The sequence below is a fragment of the Anabas testudineus genome, chromosome 19, assembly GCF_900324465.2.
Source record: "Anabas testudineus chromosome 19, fAnaTes1.2, whole genome shotgun sequence".
NCBI classification, from domain to species: domain Eukaryota; kingdom Metazoa; phylum Chordata; class Actinopteri; order Anabantiformes; family Anabantidae; genus Anabas; species Anabas testudineus.
The window spans coordinates 10,554,843-10,581,685 of NC_046628.1; the positions used below are offsets into that span (position 1 = coordinate 10,554,843).

A 26,843-nucleotide genomic window follows, 5' to 3' on the forward strand; every position below is an offset into this window, starting at 1 on the left:
TGGGAATCAAACCAGCAGCCCACAGCTGCCCCCGAGCCAGTGTTAGATGGGAAGTTAAATACCACACTCACATCTGTGCAGGAGACTAAATACGAAGCAGGTATCACTTAAGATAATAATAAGAAGAATAAGAAATTAAACTGACTCTGTTCAATAGTAAATCCACAGCTAAACCTTACAAAGTGGCACCTTATGTCTCCCTTATTTAATCTTCACAAACACTGACTTGTAAAATATGACAAGTGGATATTTAAAATTCTGTTTTTAATGAATATTTGACTCTTTAACATCAAGAAGAGAGAAAACAGCCAGTCATCAGTATGCAACTGAAAAAGCCACATGGTAATCAGTGAACGTGCTTTAGTATATTCCTAAAAAATGAATGCTCAACAAACCCAGCGTGTGCAGACACTACAAAATGTAAGATATTGAAAGACATCACTATCCTTTCAACAGCTGTTTACTGTGCTTTAGTCTGGGCCCCCACCTCCCAGCATCTCGTCCAGTGGCAGAGTCGATGTTTCATTTTAGATAAGAGACAATTATTGTACCACATCACTATCACTATCAGCAGAAATCTCAAACTGCACCACAGAATGCAATCTAGATACCATGTCCCTGTGCCCTTGGTGTTTAATGACATTTCTTTCTGTCCAGGAAAATAGAGGAAATCCATCAGAGTGAACGTTTGGAAATGTTTGACTGTTTTATTTCTTTTTGAACAGGGCCTAGGCTGGAAAATCGGGCCAGTGGTTGCTCAAGCAAAAACACTTCGACAGTACTAAAAGCTAATCCAAAAATTGTTGTTGTTATGACAACCAGACCTTTTCCCAAACTGGGTTTTGGGCACATTACCTGTTTCATATACACACATATAAGAGACAATGCAATGTGAAGGTGTAAACGGTTTGTGACTGAATTTATTTTCAGGGCACATTTCCTGTATTGTGCATATCTGCACCTCTAAACACAGTGGATATGAAACCAGCTCCCACACCATTATTATTCACAGAGGCCAAGTATGAAATTAGTTTCTTTTTTGACATCTTGACTGACAGCTCGACAAATGAGAAATCATTTACTGTGAACAGTGCAGTCGCCTGCTTTTGGCAGAGATGCCGTCTGTCTCGAATGGATGTGTGTGAGAGTGTGTGTGTGTGTGTGTGTGCCTGTGTGTTGAAATGGTTTTAAAAAACACATTTAATGTAAGTCAGAGGCATCAAAACCACAAAGCAGGTCTGTCAGCCTCAAAGACAACATTTCCAATGTGAAAAATGTTCACATGGTTATAGTTTTTTAATCTGTCAGTCGGGTGTGACAGTAGAAATAACTGACATTCAACTCAACATGAACATACAAACTTGTTATCCAATAAAAGATTTTACTTATTACAATAGTCTGAAATGCTGAGACACAGTGCAGCCATAGCATTGTTAGCCATCTGCCTATTTTTATACTCATACAATCTCTGTTATAGTCATAACACTTACCGATATCATAAGTAGTGAGCTTCATGCAGCCAACAGCTTAATATGTTGAAAGATAATGAAGCATGTGTTTAATTTCAACTTGCTACTGACATGTCATGTCAGGCTGAAACATTAAAGCTGCTATAACTCTGTCTTAAAATGAACTATCTCATGGTTGCCAGTGGATAAAAACATCGATCTTAGTATTGTGTGTAGATTTTCTGTACAAATTCAGATCACTTGTACAGATTTCTGTAGTAGCAGTCTGAGCATTTTATCATGTGTATATTCACATTCACCACAACTTTTAAACAAATATCCAGAAAATCTGCACTCTTTTTGTTTGCTTAAAAAACTTAAATTAATAAAATACCGTATTTGCAGATACATTGTATATCAACTAATGCATTAATTTATTTGAATGCATTTTTTACTCTAACCTTTACAAATTACTGACCACTTTGACATTAAGATGCATTTATAGTGTGATGCTGCCATCTACTGGCTGCAAATGTTTAAAGATGTTTCTGCTGTCTGATCGTTTCCTACTTGTCAGTAATTGGGTGTGTACAAAGCATTTCTCCAATCGGATCTGTAACCAACAGACGAATATGGAATTTAAAAAGCTAAAAGCAAAATAGCGTATTATTAGAGTAGCTAAGGATAACTATACCGTTTGGAATCAGAACTGAAGAGGTCATTTAAGTGAGGTATTACACCATGTGGCCATTTTTAGGATACACAAAGCGATTTTTCTCTTTTACAAATACCTTCTAATCAGGGAACAACAAGGCAAAAATTAAATATTCAACATGTTTCTTCTTTCAACAAAATCCTAACTATTTCTCATAGCTTTATGCACACTCTGTGTCACATACAACCATTGTCCATTCTGACACTTGCATGCCATCAGTGTCATATGAAGAATTTGGACAAGTAAGATAAAGGCACATATAGTATGGCTGGCATATTTAAAAATACATTTTCACATCATCTAGTTAGAACTAAAATAGAATGAGGAAATATAGTAAGTAAGGAAACCCATGGCCTGAATCATGATCGACTTGTCACTCAGTCCAAGAAAGGCTGCAGAGCCTATATACTGTCAAAACAAATACCGTTTTACATCTAATCTAACAATAGACCAGAGGCCACAAACCATTGTTTGCAGTTCTTAGAGGCTGTAGTGGTTCATCAAACCAGGTCAGAGTGCTATGCACCAACCAGGCAGCCTAACAGGACTGCCAACAAATAATTGTGCACAAATTATTAAACCTTACTACTCACTGCAAAACAAATAAAAACAGATGAATCTTGCATGTTATTTATTACTTTTTAGATTTACAAGTTATTTCCACATCTTTTAAAAAAGGCTAACAACTCTGGTGTTACAGGAATTAATACACAATTAATGCAAACAGATGCATTTGTTGCACAGTTCAGAAACCTTTCAAATGTGCAGCCTACTGAATTTGTATCCAACTGTGTCACATCCAGGTCCCTAAAGAGAAGCACAAAATGCTGTGATCTAAACTGCAATAGGACAAAAAGATTAATTGCACTGCCAGCTGCAATTTCAGCGTGAATAATTGTGTAATTGTATCTTTTGTGATGATGAATGTAGAGGGAAATGACAGCAGTAGAAAAAGTTTGCTGTATGTACTCTATGTACAAACACACATTCATTCTCTCACACCCAAACATAACACAAAACACACTCAACAACTCAACAATCAGGGAAATGGCAAACAGCCTCCGTATCACCCTTGAAAAAGAATTATTTAAGACAGACTTCAATCAACTGGAGACAGAGGTTGAAGATGAACAGGGAGGTAGATAGATACATGGGGGATAGACAGAACAGAAGTAGTGAGAGATCTTCCCTCTAGCTTATGATTCTCGTTTAAAAAAAAATGCTCCTTAAATCATAGAGGATCCAGATAATCTCATCTGTAATCTCAGTTAAAGTGCAGGAGTGGCGAGTGGCTCTGCCCTCTCCTGCCTCTCTGGGTTTTAGCTAGGTGCTGTCCTTAAAATGATGTTCAGGGCCCGCTCACTAAGTTCATTGTTTTGTTCTTGCTAATTGCTGCCGCAGCACTGGCTGCTGCGGCTCTGAGGAGCGGCTTCTTGTAGATCAACTCCTGTCCTGGTTCGTCCCCCTTGTCCAGCTCCACCCTGAGGATCGCTCTTCGGTAGTTTTTTTGCTACAGGCAAAAAAAAAATAGATACATGAAGAGTTTTATAACAATTGCCTGACTTAAGATTTCTGATGGGAGCAGGTGGGGTTCGTCACTCACCAATAGCCATGAAGATTTCACTGACATTCATCGCAGTCTTGGCTGAGGTCTCCATGAAGAGTAGGCTGTTGTCATCAGCGTATGATTGTGCCTCCTGAGGACACGTAGGTGAAAATATGAAACATTTATTATTATGATATAATCAATAGAGTTTAATAAATGTAGAACTTGTATTTCTGAAAGCACTGTGGTGTAAAACATTCCTCCATATTTATGTCTTTTCGTACCTGAAGGTCGACAGCTCTCTTGTTCGCGATGTCTGCTTTGTTTCCAGCTAGAGCGATCACGATGTTAGGGCTGGCTTGTCTCTGCAGCTCCTTCACCCAGTTCTTTGCTCGCACAAATGTATCCTAATCCAGCAGCAAACCTCATTAATATTGCTCCCAAACAGATAGTTCACATGAGAGCTATAGTTAACCTTACTGTGAAATTTTTATGTTTCAACATGTACAAAAATACATTTAGAGGCTGACAAGTATCTAACATGAAGATATGACTTCACTAACACCCAGAGATCTATTTTTAAACTACATATAGTCAATTTCCAAACGTAGAACATGAGTAAGTAAGAAAAAGCTAACACACCTTCATATGCATTCAACTATTATATTAATAAAAATATAAAAATTAAACTCTCTTACTAACAAGAGAGTCAACAGTGAACTAATATTCATAACAACAACGCTGTTGCTGCCGACTGATGAGGTTCTGTCAGTGAAACTTACTGCGTTGGTGATGTCATAGACCACAATGGCTGCCTGTGCTCCTCTGTAGTACATTGGAGCCAGGCTGTGGTAGCGTTCTTGACCTGCTGTGTCCCAGATCTCAAACTTCACAGTGGTCTCGTCCAGACAGACCGTCTGTGTGAGGAATGCAGCTGAAGAGAGCAGGAAAAGCCACATTAACATATATATATATATATATATATATATATATATATATATATATATATATATATATATATATATATATATATATATATATATATTGGTATCTCACTGCATTGTTAATTCATTTTAAATTGGAAGGTTTTGGCCATGAATCCCACAACCATGAAAAAGTTTTGAAATTAAGCAAATTAATAAAAATAAAAAAACTTAAATTTCTTATTCACAGAAGCATCCAGGCCCCTTGATATAATACTGCCTTTAGGTCTCTCCACAGATGTTCTATGTGGTGGTTTAAATCTGGGCTTTGACTTTGGCTGGGCCACTCACGAGTCAGAGACTTATCCAAGGCCCCTCTTGTCTGGTTCCTCTGATTGAACTGACTGAATTGATTCCAACTCTAGGATGAGTCCTCGTGGTTCTAGGCTTCTTCCATTTCATAATTATCGGGGTTTCTGTGCTCTAGGGAAAACCCAAAGCTTTAGAAATGGTTTTATACCATTGTGGCGATCTAGGCCCCATCACACAATGTTAAAATGAAGGTCTACAGAGAGTTCCTGTGACCTCATGGCTTGGCTTGAATGCCCATGTAGTTTGAAACTGACAGTCAATTTCTGTTACGTCCAGAAAAATTAAAACCAAGAGAATGCACCCAAGCTCATACTGTATAACTTCAATTTGAACGTCCACACTTGGGTTAAAGTGTCAGAAAAGCTAGGGGGACCTTTAAATTGACATAACATTTTTTACACCCTACTTATTTGATTTCAAAATGTAACATATACTGTATTTCTGTGCTCCTTCCGAGCTTGATGCAAAATAAAACCTCTAACATGGAAAATATTAGTGTCTGTCTTCTTTTAGCGAACTAGCAAACACAGTATAAACAACAATCAGGTATCAATATACTTCAATATACATTTCTCTCCTACCTCCAATGGTACTCTCCTGGAACTCATGAAACTGGCCTTTGACGAACCGCAGCACTAAGCTGGACTTGCCAACTGCTGACTCCCCCAGTAATACCAGTTTGAACTGGCAGATTTTGTTGGCTGCTGTGGCACCATTTGGCCTAATCGATCCTCCACCGCGCCCAGCCATTGACAGAGACTGTTATAGATGAAAATGCAAGTTAAAAGGGCGTAATGACAAGGGCTGAGTCGGGACCCACAGGCACTGACGGTGAGTGTGGTTGGAGATAAAACTTCTGGTTTGAAGAACCGGATTGGAGGGACCCAGTTTACCTTGAAAAACAGAAACATGATTACACATTATTACAATTGTATTAACATTTTTTTTAATTAATGTTATTATTCCATTTTTAAATTACACACAGACGAGGTATACTGTTGGTGCTTTTCTTTATCATTTCAGAACTGCTAAATTTGGATGTGGTTGGATAAAACAGTAAGTCTGAAGTATCTGTAGAAGTAATTAATTAAATATCTTAGATATTTTGCTTTCCATCAACTCATCCATTAATCACTGAATTGATGCAACCCTACAGTAGCGAAATGATAAGCTTGAGGTCATTTAAAACGTTTTTATTGTATGTTTTAACACCAGAGAGCACCTACAGGTAAATCTGTAAAATATAGGACAACACATGTCCTATACTTTACAGGAAAAACACCAATTTCAGTATCAACCTTAAAAATCCCACATTAGTCGGCATGTAGAAAATTTAGTTAAAATAATTGAGCGTTTGAAGAACAACTCCTCTGTACAATATTGTAAAAAACACAGGAATCACAGTACAGTGTTTAGTTAAAAGTTGATCATATTATAAATCTACTTTAACACGCAGCTTACTGTGTAGCTGTAAAGTATCATATATCGTGGCAAACATCATAATCTAATAAACAAACTCTTAATTTTTATGTTACTTTGCAGCACAAACACAACAGCAAGGCCCAAACAGACTGATATTGACTTAAATCAAACAACCGCACAGAACAAAAGTAATAGCTTAAAATACCTTCGAGGCTCAAGCTAACAGCAATGCTAGCATCGACTAACAAGAACGATTATTGAAAGGAAACAAATAACACGCTGGATTTCTTACCACTGAAAAAAAAAACAATCTCCACTCAACCCTGTGAAGTATGAGCTATATATGTGTTTTCCCTTTTAACTGCGTTGTCTCCTTTTCTTCCCAAAAAACACTTTCAGATTCAGAAAATGTTTTGCTTCCGCCTTGTGTAAGTAAACCACTTCCTCGATCCGTGTGTCATGTGATGCACGTCACAACCAATCAAATGAGCGAACAGTCATACGTCATATGAAGCCAGCGCACTACTGCTGCCTGTTAATGAGTTGGTAGAAACACATAGACACAAGTTTTTTTATTATTTGCCTAATAAATAACAAGTAGAGGAACCATTTCACATTCTTTACTCAAGTTAGGATATGAAGGATATGATCAACAATTTACTGAGACTACTAAAAAACTATTTGTTTAAGATAATATAGATTTTGTTACTCTTAACATAAATGTATAGCTCTAGTCTGGACTTCAGTCATTTCACTATCCTAACTGTTTTAGGGTTTTAAACTCTAATCACAATGGTGCGCACTGGTAGTCGATTGGTTACAGTGCATGAAGCTGAGGTCTTCTAGGACTATTTTTATTTTATCTAAGAAATTACTAAGAGCATAGGTTGTAAATTAAATACAGGGAAGGGTATGCACCAGAACTAAAATCACAAACACTGGATAAGTTCAGAGCAATGCAACTGTGTCATTACTGGTTTTATTCTTTCTCTGTTTAGTGTTAAAAAGTAAGAATTAAATGTCCCCCATCAAAAAACAAAACAAAAGAATGTTTTGCATGATATTCATTTATTTGTTGCACAGGTCAAACCCGCAGCTACGGCAGGATGAAATGCCTGGTTTATTCAAAATGGAGCAGTCCATGGATGACATGCAACCTCTGGAGTGGGTGGGCCCTGAGAACATGTGAAAGAAAAAAGTCAGAATAGATTCTGTGATCATACATGCTAATTTTTTTTTACTGAACAAAAGACTGAAATGCAAATACTTACTGGATCCAACATAAATAATGAGGTTCCCGCAAACATTAGCTGAACCCCTGCAAATCTCAGTGGGGGCTGAACATTGGCGATCGCCTCCACAGTAGCACTTCAGACCTTCACCTGTATGAAGAAAAGGCTAATGTAAATGATCATATTATCATATTATCTAAAAATACACACAGTATAATATTTTATAATGTCATACAGGTCCATCAAACAGTTGAAGAGCCCACAAATTCGTGGGCGACAGATTAAGATTAGGTCAAACAGACTTGGAGGTTTACTCACTCTGGCTCACAACCAGCAGCGCCAAAAGAGCAAGAATCACAACCTTCATGTTTTCACCAGGCCACGTCTCCACGCACCAGTGTCTGTATGAAATGAAGGTGGATAAGTGTCAGAAGATCGAACTCAATTATCGCTGGGAAACACTCTCATAAATCAGAAACTTAAACACATCTTACCTTCAAATTGTCCTTCTGCTGAGAGTTGGCACCTCAGGTGTGTGCAGTCAGGTTGGTGGACTTTTTATCTAGTTTTGTTGCACAATCAATGCACTTATAGTATAACATTAACTCCTACAAACACGCAAATACGTATCCTGGGAAAATATAGTATGGTTCACATGTGCAAATATTTATCATATAGATACCATCATTATCTATACCACTTATCCTGCTTATGTTCATGGGTGGAGGAGGCTGGAACCAATCCTAGCTGTTACCGGGTAAGAGGTAGATGTAACCAGTGTGCTGAAATAGCTAAATTGAATTACTGTGCTACTGCCTCACAAAAGTGGGAAATTCTCACGGTTGAAATGGAAAGATCAAACATTATCAATTCATTCACAATACATTACATCTTCATGGTAATGACTTATTTTTGCTTCTGTGTTAAATCTATGCTGTTAATCTATGCGATATGATTTAGTTTAAGGCTTTCAATACATTCTAAATTGACTAGCCATGTCTCAATACGGTTTAAACAGTTACTGTTCCCTCCACACCTCAACACCTCAAATCTTTATCTGGAAAAAAAAGAAAATAAATTCCATATGACAGTATGGTATGAATTTTCAGGAGAAGGAGTTTAGCTTTGGCTGCTGATAGAAAAAACAAAAACACATCAGCAAAAAAAAGGGGACTGGCACCGCTGCAGTTCCCCTGTTAATCACTATCATTGCTGAATACTGTTCCTTTAACTAAAATAAAAAAGGATCGGAAATGAAAAAACAAACTAACAAACACACATTAATGATAATAATAACCGTCTTCTTGTTTTCACTGTTCGCTGTCTCCACACACCAGTCGCTGAACAAAATAAATAAGGTGCATAAGTGTGAGAGAGTCAAACTCTTCAAATTTTTGAATCTTCAATCTTGAATACCTGGTAAATTGTCCTTCTGTCAGATTATTCCAAGTATGTGCTGCCTGGTGGGTGGCTTCCTTTTTATCCAAATATCCCAGATGAGCATGAACTCCAAAATTGTCTCACAGTTGAATCAAGGCCACACGTGGACACACAATATGACGCCTCTGACTGACCTGCGAGAGCAACACAAATATTTATTTTATTTCTAAAAAACAAGTGCATCTGGGGAGAAAGTGTTTGCTGTAAGAAAAAGTTGAAGTTAAACCACCAGACATAAAAGCTTAATGAATACAATAAGGAGAGACATGGTCCACAAATGGGTCTAATATCATGCATCATGTTGTTTTTTGTTTTGTTTTGTATTTTGTTTTGTTTTTTGAGAAGGGAAGAGGAAATGAGACGTACGTTATTTAATTTGAATGTTTTGTTGTTTCGTTAGAATGACACTATGAGTTACTTGTAATATTAACATTGACCAGTTTGCAAGAAATCAAATGACCCACAGAGATTAAAATCACTTACTGCCTCGTCCAGGGACACTTCAGACATGTGGCCAGGAGGAACCACAAGTTAAAAAACCAATCCTAGGACAGCATGGCTCGGCTCTCCCACCAGAGGCACAGTTGCCCTTTAATTGTGTAACCTTTATATTGAATTACAAGTGTGCTCTGTTTGTTCCTAGAGCACCACATTTCTCTCAACCAGTAATAGTCAACATAATGCTGGGCTTCGTATTGGTACTATGGCCAAACTTACACAAACGCAACCAGCTCCTCATCCTTTATAGCTTATTATTTTCATATCTGATAAAATCAATATGGTCAGTATTGCAACAAATTTTTTTCTTTATTATGACAACACAGAACACACTATAAAAAAGTACATGATTCATTAATTTCAAGATGTGCTGTATGATATCTATTTAAATGTTGCACAGATCCGTTCCGCAGCCATAGCATTTTGAAATGCCTCGATAGGTCATAGCTGCACAGTCCGATGAAGACATACAACGTGTGTAGTGGGATGGCTCTGGGGTAACATAGAAAGAAAACAGAACTGAGTTACTCTAATTTCAAATAAAGTTTTTCTTTATTGTTTTTTTTAGCACCAGTACACTGAAGGAGACACTTATACTTACTAGGTCCAGCGTAAATAATGATGCTCCCACAGATATTAGCTGAGTCAGGACAGGTCTCAATGTGGTTTAAACAGATATTATTTCCTCCACAGTAACACCTCAAACCTTCATCTGGAAAAAACAAATCAATTCCATAAGACAGTGTGAATCTCAGCAATAGTCAGCATTTATTTTCAGGAGAACGAGATTAGCTTTGGCTGCTGATAAAAAAAACAAAAACACATCAGCAGTAAATCAGAATCAGTGCTGAATACTTTTACTTTAACTAAAAAAAAAAACGATCGGAAATGAAAAAACAAACTAACAAACACACATTAATGATAATATTAACCCACTTTAATGATCCCCTTGGGCAAATGGTTGTTAGACAGCTGCCACACAGTAGATGACAGTGCTACTACAGGGTTTTGGTGTCTCGTCCAAGGACACTTCTACATGTAACCAGGAGGAACCTGGGCACTGCCACCCCCCAAAAAGGTCATTTACAGGTATAAAACTGCTGCAGAGCCCCAGACGTTGCATCGGACAGATGGGATTCAATTTTAACATACACTTGCAGGTTTACTTACTCTGGTTGACAACCAACAACACCAGAAGAGCCAGAATAACCGTCTTCATGTTTTCAGTGTTCGCTTTCTCCACACACCAATCTCTGAACAAAATAAATAAGGTGCATAAGTGTGAGAGAGTCAAACGCTTCAAATTTTTGAATCTTCAATCTTGAATACCTGGTAAATTGTCCTTCTGTCAGATGATGGTATTCCAAATATGTGCTGCCAGGTGGGTGGCTTCCTTTTTATCCAAATATCCCAGATGAGCATGAACTCCAAAATTGTCACACAGTTGAACCAAGGCCACACGTGGACACACAATATGACGCCTCTGACTGACCTGTGAGAGCAACACAAATATTTCTTTCATTTCTAAAAAACAAGTGCATCTGGGGAAAAAGTGTTTGCTGTAAGAAAAAGTTGAGTTAAAACCACCAGACATAAAAGCTAAATAATTAAAATAAGGGGGAACATGGTCCATTAATGGGTCTAATATCATGCATCATGCTGTTTTTTTGTTTGTTTGTTTGTTTGTTTGAGAAGAAAAGACGAAATGGGACGTAGGTTATGACATTTGGTTTTATTTTTTTGTTGTTTGTTGGAATGACACTATGAGCTACTTGTAATATTAACATTGACCAGTTTGCAAGAGATCAAAAGACCCACAGAATGTGTCCAAATTATTCTAACTAAGTCTTTTGACTTTATTTTTTATTTGTTTTTCCTGGTCTTAGCATCTTCCCAATTCTACTTGACAACTTTCTCTTTGTTATATGAATTGAATGATTTTTATACTTCATTTACTTCCTGTCCTATCGCAACGCTGCTTTGTTTATTTTATCGTTTACATTCACATTTGTTTTGGCAGCAAATCAACTTTTTTGATTCTGACACATATTCAGCACAAATTTGTTGCCAAACTACAATTTTCAACCTGACTAGTGAGCCCTCAGGCAATTATTTTCTCACATCTGAAAATCTCTTATTAGTTTTTATCAACACAAGTTGCTGTTAGGATAAAATCAAGAGGCATAAAATAAATTACACTGCTTGAGATGACCTTCCACTTTGTCAAGCTGAGGCACAACACTTTGATGCCATTTCAACATGGTACACTGACCTCCAAATGCACATGTTTTTTAGAAATAAACTAAATATTTGCATGTTCACAGGTCAGTCAGGGGCATTGTAAAGTGTGTCCCCATGTGGCCTTGCTACAAGTATGTGAGGAAAAATCCAGGTGACAGTATTAGAGTTCATGCTACACTGGAAAAACATCAATTGCACAACAGAAGTGTTGTAAATAGATAAATATAAATGTAATTTCCAATACTAGTGTTACTCTCTAGTGTTTCATTAAAATGTCTCCATTAGCTAGAAATTGCTTTGTTTAGTGTAAAAGACATTCATACACTGATGAAGTATAATTATAGGTAACTTCAGTGTTATTGTACAGATTGCAAAGCAAATAATGTAAAGTAAATTATATTTGTAATCTATATAAATATAAACTGCCTTGCTTTAAATATGCCTGTCTTGAATGCTTGTTTTAACATTTGTTTGTACCAGTTGAAAAACCATTAGGAAAAAACTTTAAATCTAACAAATGAAAAAGACAAAAGTTGCTACAGTTTGATGTTTATTATGACAACACAGTGTACACAACATGACAGTAGACCAATTATTGATCTGAAGATGTGCTGCATGATCTGCATGATGCTCATTTATCAGTTGCACAGATCAAATCCGCAGCTATGGCAAGATGAAATGCCTGGATAGTTCATACGCATGCAGTCTCTGGATGACACACAACCCCTGGAGAAGCTGGGCACTGAGATAATACAGAAAAAAGACAGAACAGATGATTAGACAGTGAAACTAATGATTCTATATAATTATGATTTGAGCTGTACAACACATTAAAAGACACAAATACACTTACTAGATCCAGCAGTAATAATGATGCTACCACAGGCGTCAGCTAATCGGGTACAGGTCTCAATGGGGCTGGAACATATTTTCTTGCCTCCACAGCGACATCTCAAACCTTCACCTGAAAAAAAAAATGCTGTTCAGTCATGGTGTAGGTAAATGATCTCTGCATTGTTACTGCCTTCATCTCTGTACCTGTTTAATACCTGCATTAAGTTACAGGTATTAAACAGCTGCACAGCCTCAGACGTTGTGGTGGACAGATATGATTTACATTTTGGGGACATTTTGGCAGGTTTACTCACTCTGGTTGACGACCAACAGCACCAAAAGAGCCAGAATCACAGTCTTCATGTCTTCACAGTGTCACGTCTCCACACACCAGTCTCTAAAGGAAATAAATAAGGTGCATAAGTGTGAGAAGATCTAACTCTTTAGTTAGGAACACTCTCAGAAATCAGAAATTAGACATATCTCACCTGGTAAATTGTCCTTCTGTTGAGTGTTGCTGCCTCAAGTGTGTCCTGTCAGGTTGGTGGACTCCTTTTTATCTGGCTTTGCTGCGCAATAGATGTTTTTCCACTGTGTCTTCAGAGTGTCATCACTACCTGTACAGATGTCATCTGGATTTTCCTCACACACACATGGATCAAGGATACACATTGTGATTCACCTGAGAAAACACAAACATTTCAGTTATTTGTCATAAACAGGTGACTCACTACTGATATCAACACTGTGCTCAGTTGCATTTAAACCTAGAGCTTGTTCCCTAACAAATAATAATTTGCACGAATATAGTATTTTTCTACCTGGTTGGAATACGAAGCATTTTTTTGACATGAAATTGTTTGATTGAATTGAATCAAAAAACAATGCAGCAGGTCCACTAGACCCATGAACAGTCTGAACAACAAAAATATGGACATCACACACAAGAGGGCGCCAAATCAACATATTGTAGACATGTCTGCCTCTAATTAAAGCTTCCTACACTGTCCCTCCAAAAAAACAAGACACCACCTGGATTTTACTAAGCAAATAGGTGAGAGCGTCCGGTTGTATATTTACTGCATGGACGATTATGTTTCAGCTGCCAACAAGTTATCTGACCCAAACTGATGCAGTGAGCAGCTTCTCATTTCTTAAACAACCATCTCTGAAGACACATCCTGTGTCAAGGTCACCTGGGTCAAGTCACCACACCCACAGGCCACTCGTTACGAGCAACTCAACTGTTTTTTCAACCAGCAAAACATCAAGAGACGCACCAGTTGTGAAATTCTGTGCCAACATCTGCACAACTAAGTGTGATCAGTGTGTCATCTTTTTATTTCGCACTGCTTTGATGATTGTATGTTTGTCCTGTTCTATCTGTCCTGGAAGAGGGATTCCTTCTCCGTTGCATCATAGTTTTTTCCCCATTTTGCTATCATTGCCATAACAAAACTATTTTAAACATATTTTATTTCAGCACAAAATTATTATCTGTTTAAACAAGCACAGCTTAGTTAAAAAGAGAAATCACCTTATTGTTCCATTGTTTCATTTATTATGACAACACAGTAAACACTACATGACAGTAGAACATTCATTCATCTGAAGATGTGCTGCAGGATCTGCATGATGTTCATTTATCAGTTGCACAGATCAAATCCACAGGGGCAGCATTTTGAATGTCTTCTATAGTTCAGACTGAAGCACTCCCGTGTGTTCAGAAAACCCCTGGTGACGTAGGACGTAGTGTGTCATCACTACCATTAAAGATGTCGTGGATTTTCCTCACACACGGCCACATCAAGGCCACAGCTGTGAAATTTCACAGTTGTGAAGTTCTTGGCCAATATCTGCACAACTCATTACATTACAATACTGCAATGTGTGACTGTGTGTGTGCGATCTCCACTGAGAACCATGTTGCTCTTGTTGAAGTTTTTCTCCCATTAAAGTTGATATCTTTGCCAGAACAAAACAGTTTTCAGCACGTTTTATTTCAGAACTTTATCTGTTTGAATACACATACAAATTTTTCAAGCGACACTTGTTTGTACCAGTTGAAAAAACTTTAAATCTAACAAATGAAAAACACAGTGTACACTACATGACAGTAGACCAATTATTGATCTGAAGATGTGCTGCATGATCTGCATGATGCTCATTTATCAGTTGCACAGATCAAATCCGCAGCTATGGCAAGATGAAATGCCTGGATAGTTCATACGCATACAGTCTCTGGATGACACACAACCCCTGGAGAAGCTGGGCACTGAGATAATACAGAAAAAAGACAGAACAGATGATTAGACAGTGAAACTAATGATTCTGCCTTTGTACAGGAAACATACATGTTGTTATAATTATGATTTGAGCTGTACAACACATTAAAAGACACAAATACACTTACTAGATCCAGCAGTAATAATGATGCTACCACAGGCGTCAGCTAAAGGGGTACAGGTCTCAATGGGGCTGGAACATATTTTCTTGCCTCCACAGCGACATCTCAAACCTTCACCTGAAAAAAAAATGCTGTTCAGTCATGGTGTAGGTAAATGATCTCTGCATTGTTACTGCCTTCATCTCTGTACCTGTTTAATACCTGCATTAAGTTACAGGTATTAAACAGCTGCACAGCCTCAGACGTTGTGGTGGACAGATATGATTTACATTTTGGGGACATTTTGGCAGGTTTACTCACTCTGGTTGACGACCAACAGCACCAAAAGAGCCAGAATCACAGTCTTCATGTCTTCACAGTGTCACGTCTCCACACACCAGTCTCTGAAGGAAATAAATAAGGTGCATAAGTGTGAGAAGATCTAACTCTTTAGTTAGGAACACTCTCAGAAATCAGAAATTAGACATATCTCACCTGGTAAATTGTCCTTCTGTTGAGTGTTGCTGCCTCAAGTGTGTCCTGTCAGGTTGGTGGACTCCTTTTTATCTGGCTTTGCTGCGCAATAGATGTTTTTCCACTGTGTCTTCAGAGTGTCATCATTACCTGTACAGATGTCATCTGGATTTTCCTCACACACACATGGATCAAGGCCACACATGGACACACAGTGTGACGCCTCTGATTCACCTGAGAAAACACAAACATTAGGTTATTTGTCATAAACACTCACTACTGATATCAGCACTGTGCTCAGTTGCATTTTACTGCTGTTTCTATATTTTCTACCTTCGAATACGAAGCATTTTTATAATGCTGCTTCTCATTCACCCATTTACACACTAATGGCAGAGCTGCCATACCGTCCCAAACAGTGCAGTTTATTTTATGTCTCCTCATTTTATTATAACTAAAGCAAATGATCTAAAGCTAATAAAAGATTTTAATATATGAAGAATATTTAGCTTGGAGGTTCTAGACACAATTCTCTGTAATAAACTAAAACATTACTTCAGTCCAACCTGTAAAGAGCCTCTTTCATTTTTCAGCGTTTCTTCGTTTCATGTATCACAAACAGCTCGTTCCAAATAAACAATCAACAAAGGGTTCAACTCGCGTGTGCTGCTCCTACAAACAGTCCAATGAACTATATATAGACATCTTCTGGAAATTTAAAAATGAAAATAAAAGGTTCATTTTTTCTTCCTTTCTTGGTTCAACAATGTCAGAACGATGAAGTGATATTAGATAAATTCATGGACCATTATATTGGACTCATTTCATTACATCCATTCCTGCAACTTTATTAAACCTTTAATATAAGTTTGTATGACATTGTATTTCTGGGTTATGTTTTTGCTGTTTAGGGTTAGGGTTACTAACTACTATGTACTTTTTCTCTCTCCATGCTAACTATTAAATGAAGGCTAAGATCTTAAAACAATTAGTTTCATAATCCTCGGTTTGAGGCCATAAGATGTCTAGTTTTAAGGGACTTTACCAAATTGAAAATAGTAAGAGACAGTTTGACTTTACAAATACTCGCCCTGTCTCTTTCTAGGTGTACACCTTTACCATTGCTAGACAACATTCTTCACCTTCTATTAGCTCAATTGGACTGTTTGAATATTAATAATAATATATGTCATTTCAATTCACGCACCTCTTATTAAAGTTGGTTAGTTGGTTCAACATAATTAATGACAGTGGCACCGACGTTGTTGTGTCACAGTTACTTAACAAAACCTGGAAAGTAGAGTCCTGTGTACCCTCCTATTCATTTTAACATTTTTAAAACACACTGTGGGTTTGCAGGTGAATTTGTTCTGGCTGACAACCTGCGAGACAGTTTTCACAGCGAGTGTCTCTCTCTGTAGGAAAAAGGTAAAAGGGTGAGAATGTCAGCCACTGCATTGTCCTAATTAAATGTCAGAGCACTTTTATAATCCACATATTCCAAAACATAAAAAAGTCTCCCTGATGAATTGTTTCACTACAGCACTACACTATAGCTTCTTCCTCCCATATTATCGAACAATTGTAACACGGTAAACCTGAGTTTGTCATTTTGGTTTTCCTCACAGAGTGACTTATGTCAGGACAATCCACTCTTACACCACTGACTTATAGAAGATGCACTGCATGGTTTTGCAGATTATTAAACCAATATATAGTAACATCATAAAAAGTATTGTTTTTAAATGGGTCCTACTGTAATAATGTGAATTCAAAATCAAATGAACATAACCACACCCAGCTTATTTCTTGTATAATTAAATGTTGCATAAGTCCATTATATTGCAAAAGATGTACTTAATGTGCTTGTTTTTTTGGCACAGTGCAGACAAACTGTGCTGTTGACACCAGAGACTCGTTGAAATGTATCCAGTATTGAAACTCAATGAACAACATTGACACAAGATTACTCACTGCTGCTTCTCTTGATGCAGATTAACCTGCTGCTAAATGTCCTGCTGACTTTCCCTCTTGACAAAAACTGTACAATCAGATTGAGCGCCACACCGAATGAGCCCAAATAAAAAAGGATAAGCCCGCCCTCACCAAACACTTGCTGAATTCAGTGCCACTAATGAGAGAAACAACAGCTGCAAATCCTCTTTTTTTCTAAGGACGCAGACTGGAGACTTTCCATGCTCAATTTGGCAGCAGCTCTAAAGGCATGGAGCAAACTCATGTTTTCAGTGCCATTAAGCTGCTGTGCTTTTATCACATAGGGACACATCCTAAAAACAACAGGCAGGTACAGCGTGCAGGCTGATGGGATGCATACTGGCAAATGTTCCTTTAAAAGTTGACGATTTTTGTTTGTTTTGCAACTGTGCAGTATTAAACTGAATGCCTAACCAGCCCCACTGTGGCATGCTTTGTTTTTAAAGTAAAAGCAAAGTGAAACTGTAGAGGACACATCCATCATTTTCTGTACACTTTATTTTGTCAGTCAAGGAGAAATCATTCAAAAACATTCAGAGCTCTGTATGAATGTCATGAATTAATGTCAAAGAAGCATTCGTCTTTTGCAAATTAACAGTATTCATTTTCAATAGGACCACAGTTTTAGCTTTTCCTAAATTAGTACATTTATTTATGTTTATTATATCCTAGATATATCCAAAGATTCTTGAGAAAGAAATGTATTTTTTGTGGAGAACTATTTGTACTATACAGTCATATATTTAATACTGCATTAAGAAAAAAACAGGAAGTGTAGTAAAATCTCCTGAGGGTTTAGGAGGCATTCATATTTTGAAAATAAATAACAGGATAGATATTTACTGGGATTTCTAGTCTTTTCAGCCAAATATGTACATTTTCTTAATTTGATTCATCAGCAGCCATTTGATGTTTTTAGATTTGGACTGTAGATCCTTGAGGAAGCTTTTATGAATAACAACTGAATCTATTCCACAGCTATATAATTAATGCACTGGTACGGAAAAACAGGAAATGTATTAAAATCTCCCAAACCATCAGTAGGACAGAATAAAGAGTCAATGTTCCCTGGAATTATAACAGAAATCATAAATGATGTACTGTGTACTGCTTAGTGGGGTTTGGATATTGTAGATTCAGATATTTATATCCAAAAATAAAAAAAACAAACAAACAAAGAAAATTACTCATCTGGGAAAAACTTCAGCTTAAAACAATAAACAATCTATATTGTGTGATGCACATACTCTATTCTCCACATGCAAGATCAAGCATGTTCTTCTGTATATTAAAACATCCAAATCTCACCTGTCCTATAAATAAAGTATGTGTGTCCAAAGTCAACTGGTTATCATGTAGAATGCTTACACATTGATTTGGAAACATTTTCCTTAGGAAAAAGAATTAAAAGCTTTACCATGCAAGGAGGTAACAGGTATTATTTATATATATATATATGTATATATATGTAAAATGCTCTAAGGACTTTGGAAAAAATATACAGCATATACTTGAATTCAATCATCTGGAGCTTTAAAAAAACACTTCAGTAAAGCCAAAATAATGCACAAATGATATGACTTTGCATAGAAATGGTGTAAATTTAATTGATGTGATGTTGAGGTCAGCGAGTCTGCCCCTGACACAGTTTAATCTGTGAGGTCTTGACACCACGACTGCTCTGTGCTTGCAGTGTGGAAACCATTGCTGGACCTTTGTGATGATGCGCTTTCACTGTCTCTGCTCTCCGTAGAGCTCCCAGTCCCCAGAAGGCACTCCATACTGGGGTGCTCTATGGCAGATGGGTGGCCCAGTGGGAGACTGTGCTCAAGAGCATCGGACCAAACGGTCTCTGCATCCAGGGCAGATCCAGGAGGAGGGCAGGTTAATGTAGGTGGAGAGGCAGAAACAGGGTGCATAGAGGGGTGTGGGTCCTCGATTTGTAAGATGGAGGTGTCCTGGATGAGGTTTTGAGATGTTGGGGCAGACATCAGAACACCAATGTCCTCATGTGAACTTTGTGATAAGTTGACATGAGACTCCGAAGGCAAGTAGAGTTGGGAGTAAGAGCTTGGTGACGGATCCAGCAGGTTGTCAGTGGACGTTCCTGTAGGGTCATTCAATAAAAGGCAAGAGTATTCATCACTATCACTGGGAAGAGATGGAGTGGTCCACAGATGTGCAGTCAGGCTCTCACAGCTATGACTGGAGTCTAATGTGGATGTAGAGTTTAGTGTGTGAGATGAACTGGCGTCAGCAGTTGGACCAGAAGACTGAGGTTGTTGGTGGCTTTCTGTTAGGGTTTCATCAATTGCATTATAGCTGCAGTGACCAGCAGGCGAGACACTTTGGTGACTGTGGCCTTCATGGCTCCCAGGAACATTAAGGAGATGGTAAGCTGGAGCTGGGTTGAATGGCATGCCAGTGTTGGGGCCTGTGGGAGAGCTGGACACTGTTTGCATGCTGTAAGGACAGGGAACTTTGAAGTGATGCAAAGACAAGTGGGCTTGGAGGAGGTGCATCATATGGTGCAGGCCCTTGCTAAGTTCAGATACTTCCTGGTTTAATGTGCCCATCTGTGTAGAGAGTGTACAGAGTTTAGTGATGACACTAAGAAGCATATTGTATCCTACCTTGCATTTTCTATTATTACACTGAACAAGCATTACAGAGGCAGTGGAAACAGCTGTAGAGAACAAACAACAGTTCTACTTAATTAATGCCCCAGCAGGGAGTGAGAAATTAATCAGGTTTAATCTTTAAGGTTTAATCTCAGACTCATGTGCAGATGTCATTTTCTAATGATGCCCCCCCCCCCCCCCAAAAAAAAGACAAACAAAAAATGTACATTATGATCCCCTCTGTGACTATGAACCAGCTTCTTATGCAGTGGCAAAATCCACAGTGATGCAAACCGAGGTGAATGACACAAAAAGGGAAGTAAGCAGACAGAAAACTGAGAACAAATGAGAGAGAAAGGGGCCAGAGAAGCGTCACAAGTAAAGCTGGTTAGAGCTGTGTTAAAAAAATTCTTCTCTTTACATCGCTGAGTCAGCATTTCTGATGATCCCCTGCACTGCAGAAGTGTCCTGCTGATTAATGAATTTCAACTTCATACAGCACCTACCTCGCCCCCATCTGGATGCTCTCGCAGCACCTGCTTTTGCTCTATTTACATTCAGATTAAGAGAGCAAGGACAGGCGGTAATACAAGGCAGAATTGAGTCTACTTGATCTCAGGGTACAGTATGATTCCCTCTGTAAATATACCACCAGATATTGGATGAAATGTGTTGATTTCATTGGTTTGCTCCAAAGACAGGCAGTGTTTCCTTATTGCAAACTCAATAAAGCTCCATGTGTTCTATGCTCAGTCTGTCTAAAATAGGAGTTATGAGCGCGATACCGAACAAATTTGATTTGGATCTGATTCTTTGGTCCAATCAATTGTAATTTGTGTTAGAAATTCAATCTTACCTTCTGGTTGAGCTGACTGATGCTCTGTCTGACATCCTCTGTCTCCAGCAGCAAAGCAGCATTAGTTTGTGCGGAGTCTGAAGAAATCAGGAGGAGGAAACTATATTAATAAAACAGAACTCAACACACTATGTTATTTATTTGTCAATATTAATATGAAATAAAAGTAATTCTCAAAATGACACACAATCTTTGACACCATCTCGTAAATGAAAGAAGAAAGAAAAGAAGAAAAAGATTCTGTGAGCTATTGCAGAACTAGATCTATCCTTATATCTATACTGTGTGTCTTTGTTTCTCAAGCTTTGTGGATAGAGTATTGACTACAGTAGGTGATGTAGCTCTGTTACAGTCAGAGGACGATCATTGTGAAGGCTTAAAATATGTCAAGCTTGACAGCAGACAGACCATGTTAGTAAAAAAGGAAAACTAAATGCAGTTAATCCTCCAGGAGGCACTGTTGGACAGCCAAACCAAAACATAAAAAAACTCTCGGAGCATCCTAAACCACAGTTTTTCAAAGCATTTTTAGAATGTAGCATTGCACAAGGACTGATTCTGTGCACTATTGTGAATCTACTGCCAAAGCCCTCATTAGACTGAAGTAAAGTAGTTAGTCTTGAACTAAACCAAGCCTGATAGTCATCCTAGGTATGGTAGGTAGTGATCATCAGTAGAAACTCAGGTGTGATGATCAGTACCCTGCTTTGACCTCATTTGTCCTTTAACATGTTCTCTGATTATGTGTACACTTTTCATTCCTCTCCGCTCTCATATTTCCTGAGAAGGAGTCAGGGCAGTGTTGCGGTATCCACTGTTTGACCCCTTGAGTTTACCTCTAGCCATCTGGCACCCAGGTGACCTTTCGCAGTTGGGGGTAATTTGGCTTACCTTGGGTGCTGCCTCCTGCACTGGCTGTAGGCCTGCTGTGTTCCACGTTGAAATGGAACGTGTGCCCATTGTCTTCGATGCCATCTACAACCCTGGTGGGAGGGGGTGAACAGCAGGGAAGCTGCAGTTAATGTAACAGTAGAGCTTTTTCAATTATCAGCAGAGGCTGTCGCGCAACACATGTGCCATGAGAGCTGCTGCTGGCAGAGGATCGTGTGGATTTGAACATGACGAGACAAACCCAGTCAGGATGGGGACACCTGAGCTCTGTGAACCAGCACTTACCCATATCTAGGACTTACTGGATGACTTAGGGATACATTATGAATACAGATGAATAACGTGATCTGGTAATGCAGTGATACCTGTTAAAATATGCAATACAAGCACACTTACACTATTTATATAACGTAGCTGATACAGGTTTCTGTAGCACGACTTTAGCTATCCATTACTGCAACACCTGATTTAGATCATCTCAGACATTCTTAGGCTATTGCAATTGGAGCACGTATACATGTATAGTAATAATGTGTACTACAACCTTCAGTGAGATGCTGACGGTAATAAGATCGACAGGTTAGATGTCAATCACGTTATAACAATTAATCTAGGAAACAAAACCAAGTTGTAACACTAACCCTAAAAAGACAGATAAGACCACAACAAACACACAGAAATATACAGAAAAATAGACCGAAAGGCCCAGAGAAGAGTTACTGAGGATGTGTGTGAACATAAAGGAAGGTAATGATAGTGTGAAGATTTGATTTGGTATCACTAACTGTCAAATATTGTGGTAAAGAAACTGGGAAATAAGTGAATTTAAAGAGTTTTTAAATTACCTGGGACTAAGATCTGGAGGCCCAAAGCAGGTGACAGTTGGGATAAGCAGCTTTGCCGGCTTTTGCTCTCCCCCTGACTCTCCCTGGGCTGAAGTTGAGGCTGTGACTGATGACGATGAACTATGCTCTTGTTTTTTTGGTTGAAGAGGGGACGAATTCCGCCCGTGGATGCCACGGCTGAGGTTTGGTGAACAGCAGCGTCGCAAGGCATTGAACTGCCGCAACTCATCACCGAGCAGGTTCCCAAGTGAGGTACGGCGAACAGGGTTCTTGAAGCTGGGCAAGAGTAGGTTGTGACGGAAGCGTGTAGCTGGCGAGTGATGGAAGGAGTCAGAGTTATCGCTCTTGGTCTCCACTATAGAGGGCCTGGTTTCCTACAACAGAGCATAAACATAATGAACAATGAACAAATCCTAAAAAGTTTCTGATTTGTGTTTTTCAAATACAATTCTTACAATTGCTGCCTGTGTGCTTGTGAGGAAAACAACTACTTTTACATTAAAATCAAATTAACACTGTAAAACACTATATTTTCCTATTAGGGGCATCATTGACCCAGTTAACAAACTAACTAAGGGCTTTCTCTATTCCAAATTAGTTTTAACCTTTAGGGGAAGTCCTTGCATAAAACACAGTTCTCACTAGAATTACAGTATGTCCCAGAAAAACAGGAGGGGGTTACCTTGAATAACCAGCCACGTGCCTGTTAAACCAGGAAATGAAATGCATGATATAAATCCGCTCACCACAATTGTATCATGGCCCTGTCTTCTGAAATTCAATCTAATTTAATTCAATTCAATTCCAGGCCTTGTGAGTTTATTATAAAGGAATAATGACACCTTCGAAGGAAGAAAACTGAATGAGCACCAAACTCACATGAGAGAGCCTGGGTGACCTTGAAAACCTGTTGAGCCCCTGCAGTGACAAAAAGAAAGCAACAGGAATTACAGAAGACACAGCTACAGGCAAAATGTGTTTTTTTTATTATTCAGGATTATATTGAACATTTCAAATTGTGTACTGTAAGCTAATACATTTTTGTTAGCTAACTGTTTTTTTCCAGTGGAACAGGTCCCCTTTTTGCTACTAATAAATGACCTTGGCCAATGATATATCCATCGCTACAAATGCTGAATCACATAATGATAACACATGATGCTCTCAGTTCTTAATTGTAGAGGAATACCAAAGATCGTTTGTCTTTCTGCTGCCATGTGCAAAAATTGCTAGTAATCTAACATAATCACCAGCTAGATGGCAAGTGAAACTGTGGTGGTGTGAAGCCTTCCCTTATGTGTGAAAACTGTGTTTCCAACAACATGGCTTAATGTGACAACACAAGTCACGGCCTGTCGTTCTCCTGGTCAAGTGCCAGTAATAGTCTTTGATGCAAGGAAGTCAATTCACTAAGGATACGCATTAAATTTAATCCTTCATTGAAGCACAAGACTCAATATAAAAATCCTCACTGCTGAACAGAAATTACAGCAAGATTAAAACTCTAGCTGTGGTGCCATGTGTTTCATGGTGGTGCAATGTGACAGGCAGAGCAGAAAGGAAAACCAACCCTGGAGCAACATGGAATGATTAACCAGCCAGTGGGGATCACTGTTGCCAATGATGTGATCTTAACTGAACATCAATATCAACTAATAGGGCACTGATACCATAACTGCCTTACTTATCAAAGTGTTTTTTGTTGGGGGCGGAGAGACTTTTTTCTGTCACTTACAGTCATTGTCTTGTGCCATCTCTGCCTTTTTAAAAGGCATCAGATGTTCTTTCAAAATTACATACAGAGACGTGTGTAGTGTAAAAGCTGACTGTCACACTGTGTAATTGGTCAATATTGTTAACTGAGGCATGAATGAGAAGTGTAATAGAGTAAACAAAGAACAGTATGTCAGGGGTTTGAACAATGTGCCACTTGTCTTTCTAATCCAAAATCAATTTTACTGCATTTGCTAAAGAAATTAAAAAAAAATCTACAAACACCAGTAAAATTCCACCCCAAATACAAATCGTCAAATTAGGGATGATTATAGCATAATGCGACTTGACCTCAAAAAACTAGTAACAAGTAAAATGTGTTACAAACATCTAAGAGCAGGTGTTAAAGTCTGAAAAAAAAAACCCTAATATAATAATAAACTGATTGATTTTATGCTTCCACAACTGTTAAAAAACGAGAGGCACAGACCATGGATAGCCAGTGAGTGTAAATTCATCCAATCAAATGTGTGAGTTCATCTGGACAGAGAGGTAGACATCTATTATCTACAGTATTTGGAATGACATTCATGGCGGTCTGAGGCTACGGTCACCTGGAACAGCAGTTGTAACATATTTTTTGTCATCTTCTCTTTGTACTCCTTCAGCAAACTCCCAGTTGGTATTTTTATCCCATCCAACATGTCAACAACAGTGCACTCATCTTGTCTCTAGCTGTCAAAAAAACCTGATGATTTTTCACTGCACACCAGTGGCTGGCTTTGCCAACTGTTGTTGTCATGTGAGGCTCAAAGGAGAGCAACATCCCCAATGATGACAACTTAACTCTTATAGTCCACCAAATTCTGACTTGGTGATAGCTCCATGGTGGAGTGGTGACCTTCCCTCTTGGCCTACGGCACCACATTCACCACCATATTACTCAAAACTCACCTCCCTTAAGAAATGAAATATGCCCCCCAGGTCTAACAAAATCATTCAACCTGACCTTCCAAAGTTGAGTTCAATCATTAACACAGATCAACATGATCAGTAGTTTGGAGTTGTGTTTCCTATAGTCCAGTGATCAACCTCTGTTGCTCTGTTTTTTGTTTTTTTCCTGGCGGAAATATCAAGTTCTTCAATTGCTAAATGATCCATTATGTATACCAGCTGGCCACTGAATATGTTTGTCATGTGGTGCTGGCAGGTAGTTGACACTGTGTATTTTGAGCATTTTCACTTGAAAGAGCTGTCTACTGTGGCTGAAAATGATGCTTTGTGAGAGAAATTCTTCCTCTGGCAAATCTAAAATTAAAACAACTGAAAACAGTCTAATTGACACAACTGTAATGAAAGTTTAAATTAAATAACAGAGTTGAATAAAAAACAACCAAACTAGTTTTCCATCTGGCAGTCTGTAATTTTCCTTTTTAGACTAGATAAAGTCTTCTCTTTTGGTTACCTTATACTATATTAGGCATTCCTACCATCTGGTTCTTTGGCATTATTTCTCTACAACTGGCTAACTGACTGGTACAGTCAGCATATAATATGATATAAAGTATCTCTTGAGTATAAAACACCCACAGTGGGAATATGAATGAGTCCAGTACCACTGTATACTGTATGGTTGCGTGTGTTTTGTATATGTGAGTGTGTGGGACCTCAGGGAGATAGCTAAGAATTAAATAAGAATTAAAGGCTGTAATAACTCTTCGTAATGTATGTATATGAAAACTATACCCCAAACAGACATCTTACCCTTACTTGTTAACATTTCTCCAATAATTAGCTTTTCTGCTGTACACTGTATGCAGAGATTATGTAAAGTAATTTATCTGTCATGTTGCATTGTGAAATCCTCAATTTTGTGTACTCTTCAAACATAACCACACTGTCTCCCCCCCTGATTAATACAGTTAGAGCTGTTTTGGCACACTCTGTGTGACAAAAAGGCTTCCGCTAATTAACATGGGCAGCACAGATGTCCTGTCCTGCACATCCCACACTAAATGATTAAAGAAAATACAAACAAAACAAAAAAACTAATGAGCAACAAGAGCTTCAAACAATGGTAAGACCTGTGGGAACCAAGAGGAATGTTTGAAACACGTACAAAATGCTTAATACTGACAATAAAGATGAGATTGGGAGAGTCCTTAGAGAGCATTGTCAGTTTTGTCAGTCACACATCACAGGCATCATGGCATTAATTTGTTTTTGATCATGCAGTTCAACAAGACGCCATGCAAAACAGCTGTTGAACTTTGTTGCACTGTTTTTTAATTAATTAAATAATTCAGTTTTGGGGGCTCAGAATGCATGTTTAATGCAAATTATATATTAATGCCTGAAAACATAACTATATATATGCTAGATGAGGAATCA

The 26,843-nt window shown here is 38.2% G+C and overlaps 2 protein-coding genes across 4 annotated transcripts in view; both read right to left on the reverse strand.

Annotated features, from left to right (window-relative positions):
• Nucleotides 1–2,777: 2,777 nt before the first annotated feature.
• Nucleotides 2,778–6,881, reverse strand: LOC113156713 (ras-related protein Rab-5C-like). Its single transcript, XM_026351969.1, has 6 exons — nt 6,719–6,881; nt 5,586–5,897; nt 4,492–4,643; nt 3,994–4,116; nt 3,767–3,860; nt 2,778–3,673 (listed from the first exon to the last, which is right to left on the reverse strand). Exons 2-6 carry the CDS (start codon nt 5,752–5,754, stop codon nt 3,549–3,551), a joined length of 663 nt encoding a protein of 220 aa, XP_026207754.1. The 5' UTR covers nt 5,755–5,897; nt 6,719–6,881; the 3' UTR covers nt 2,778–3,548.
• Nucleotides 6,882–19,109: 12,228 nt separating this feature from the next.
• Nucleotides 19,110–26,843, reverse strand: part of LOC113156365 (potassium voltage-gated channel subfamily H member 4-like) — a 28,965-nt gene continuing 21,231 nt past the window's right edge. For all 3 annotated transcript variants that reach the window (XM_026351464.1, XM_026351463.1, XM_026351462.1), the window contains 5 exons: nt 23,619–23,657; nt 22,740–23,113; nt 21,895–21,986; nt 21,004–21,080; nt 19,110–20,102 (listed from right to left, as the gene is read on the reverse strand). In XM_026351464.1, coding sequence (XP_026207249.1) covers nt 19,176–20,102; nt 21,004–21,080; nt 21,895–21,986; nt 22,740–23,113; nt 23,619–23,657 — 1,509 coding nt within the window. In that variant the 3' untranslated portion in view covers nt 19,110–19,175. The remainder of the gene's footprint in view (nt 20,103–21,003; nt 21,081–21,894; nt 21,987–22,739; nt 23,114–23,618; nt 23,658–26,843) is intronic.

Bases quoted from the DNA above. Each gene is read 5' to 3' on its own strand.
- LOC113156713 (XM_026351969.1), bottom strand. From the start codon at position 5,754: ATGGCTGGGCGCGGTGGAGGATCGATTAGGCCAAATGGTGCCACAGCA. The intron at 4,117-4,491 runs GTAAGTTTCACT...CTGCTGGATTAG, and splicing joins TCTATGACATCACCAACGCA to GATACATTTGTGCGAGCAAA. The intron at 3,861-3,993 runs GTACGAAAAGAC...ACGTGTCCTCAG, and splicing joins AGAGAGCTGTCGACCTTCAG to GAGGCACAATCATACGCTGA.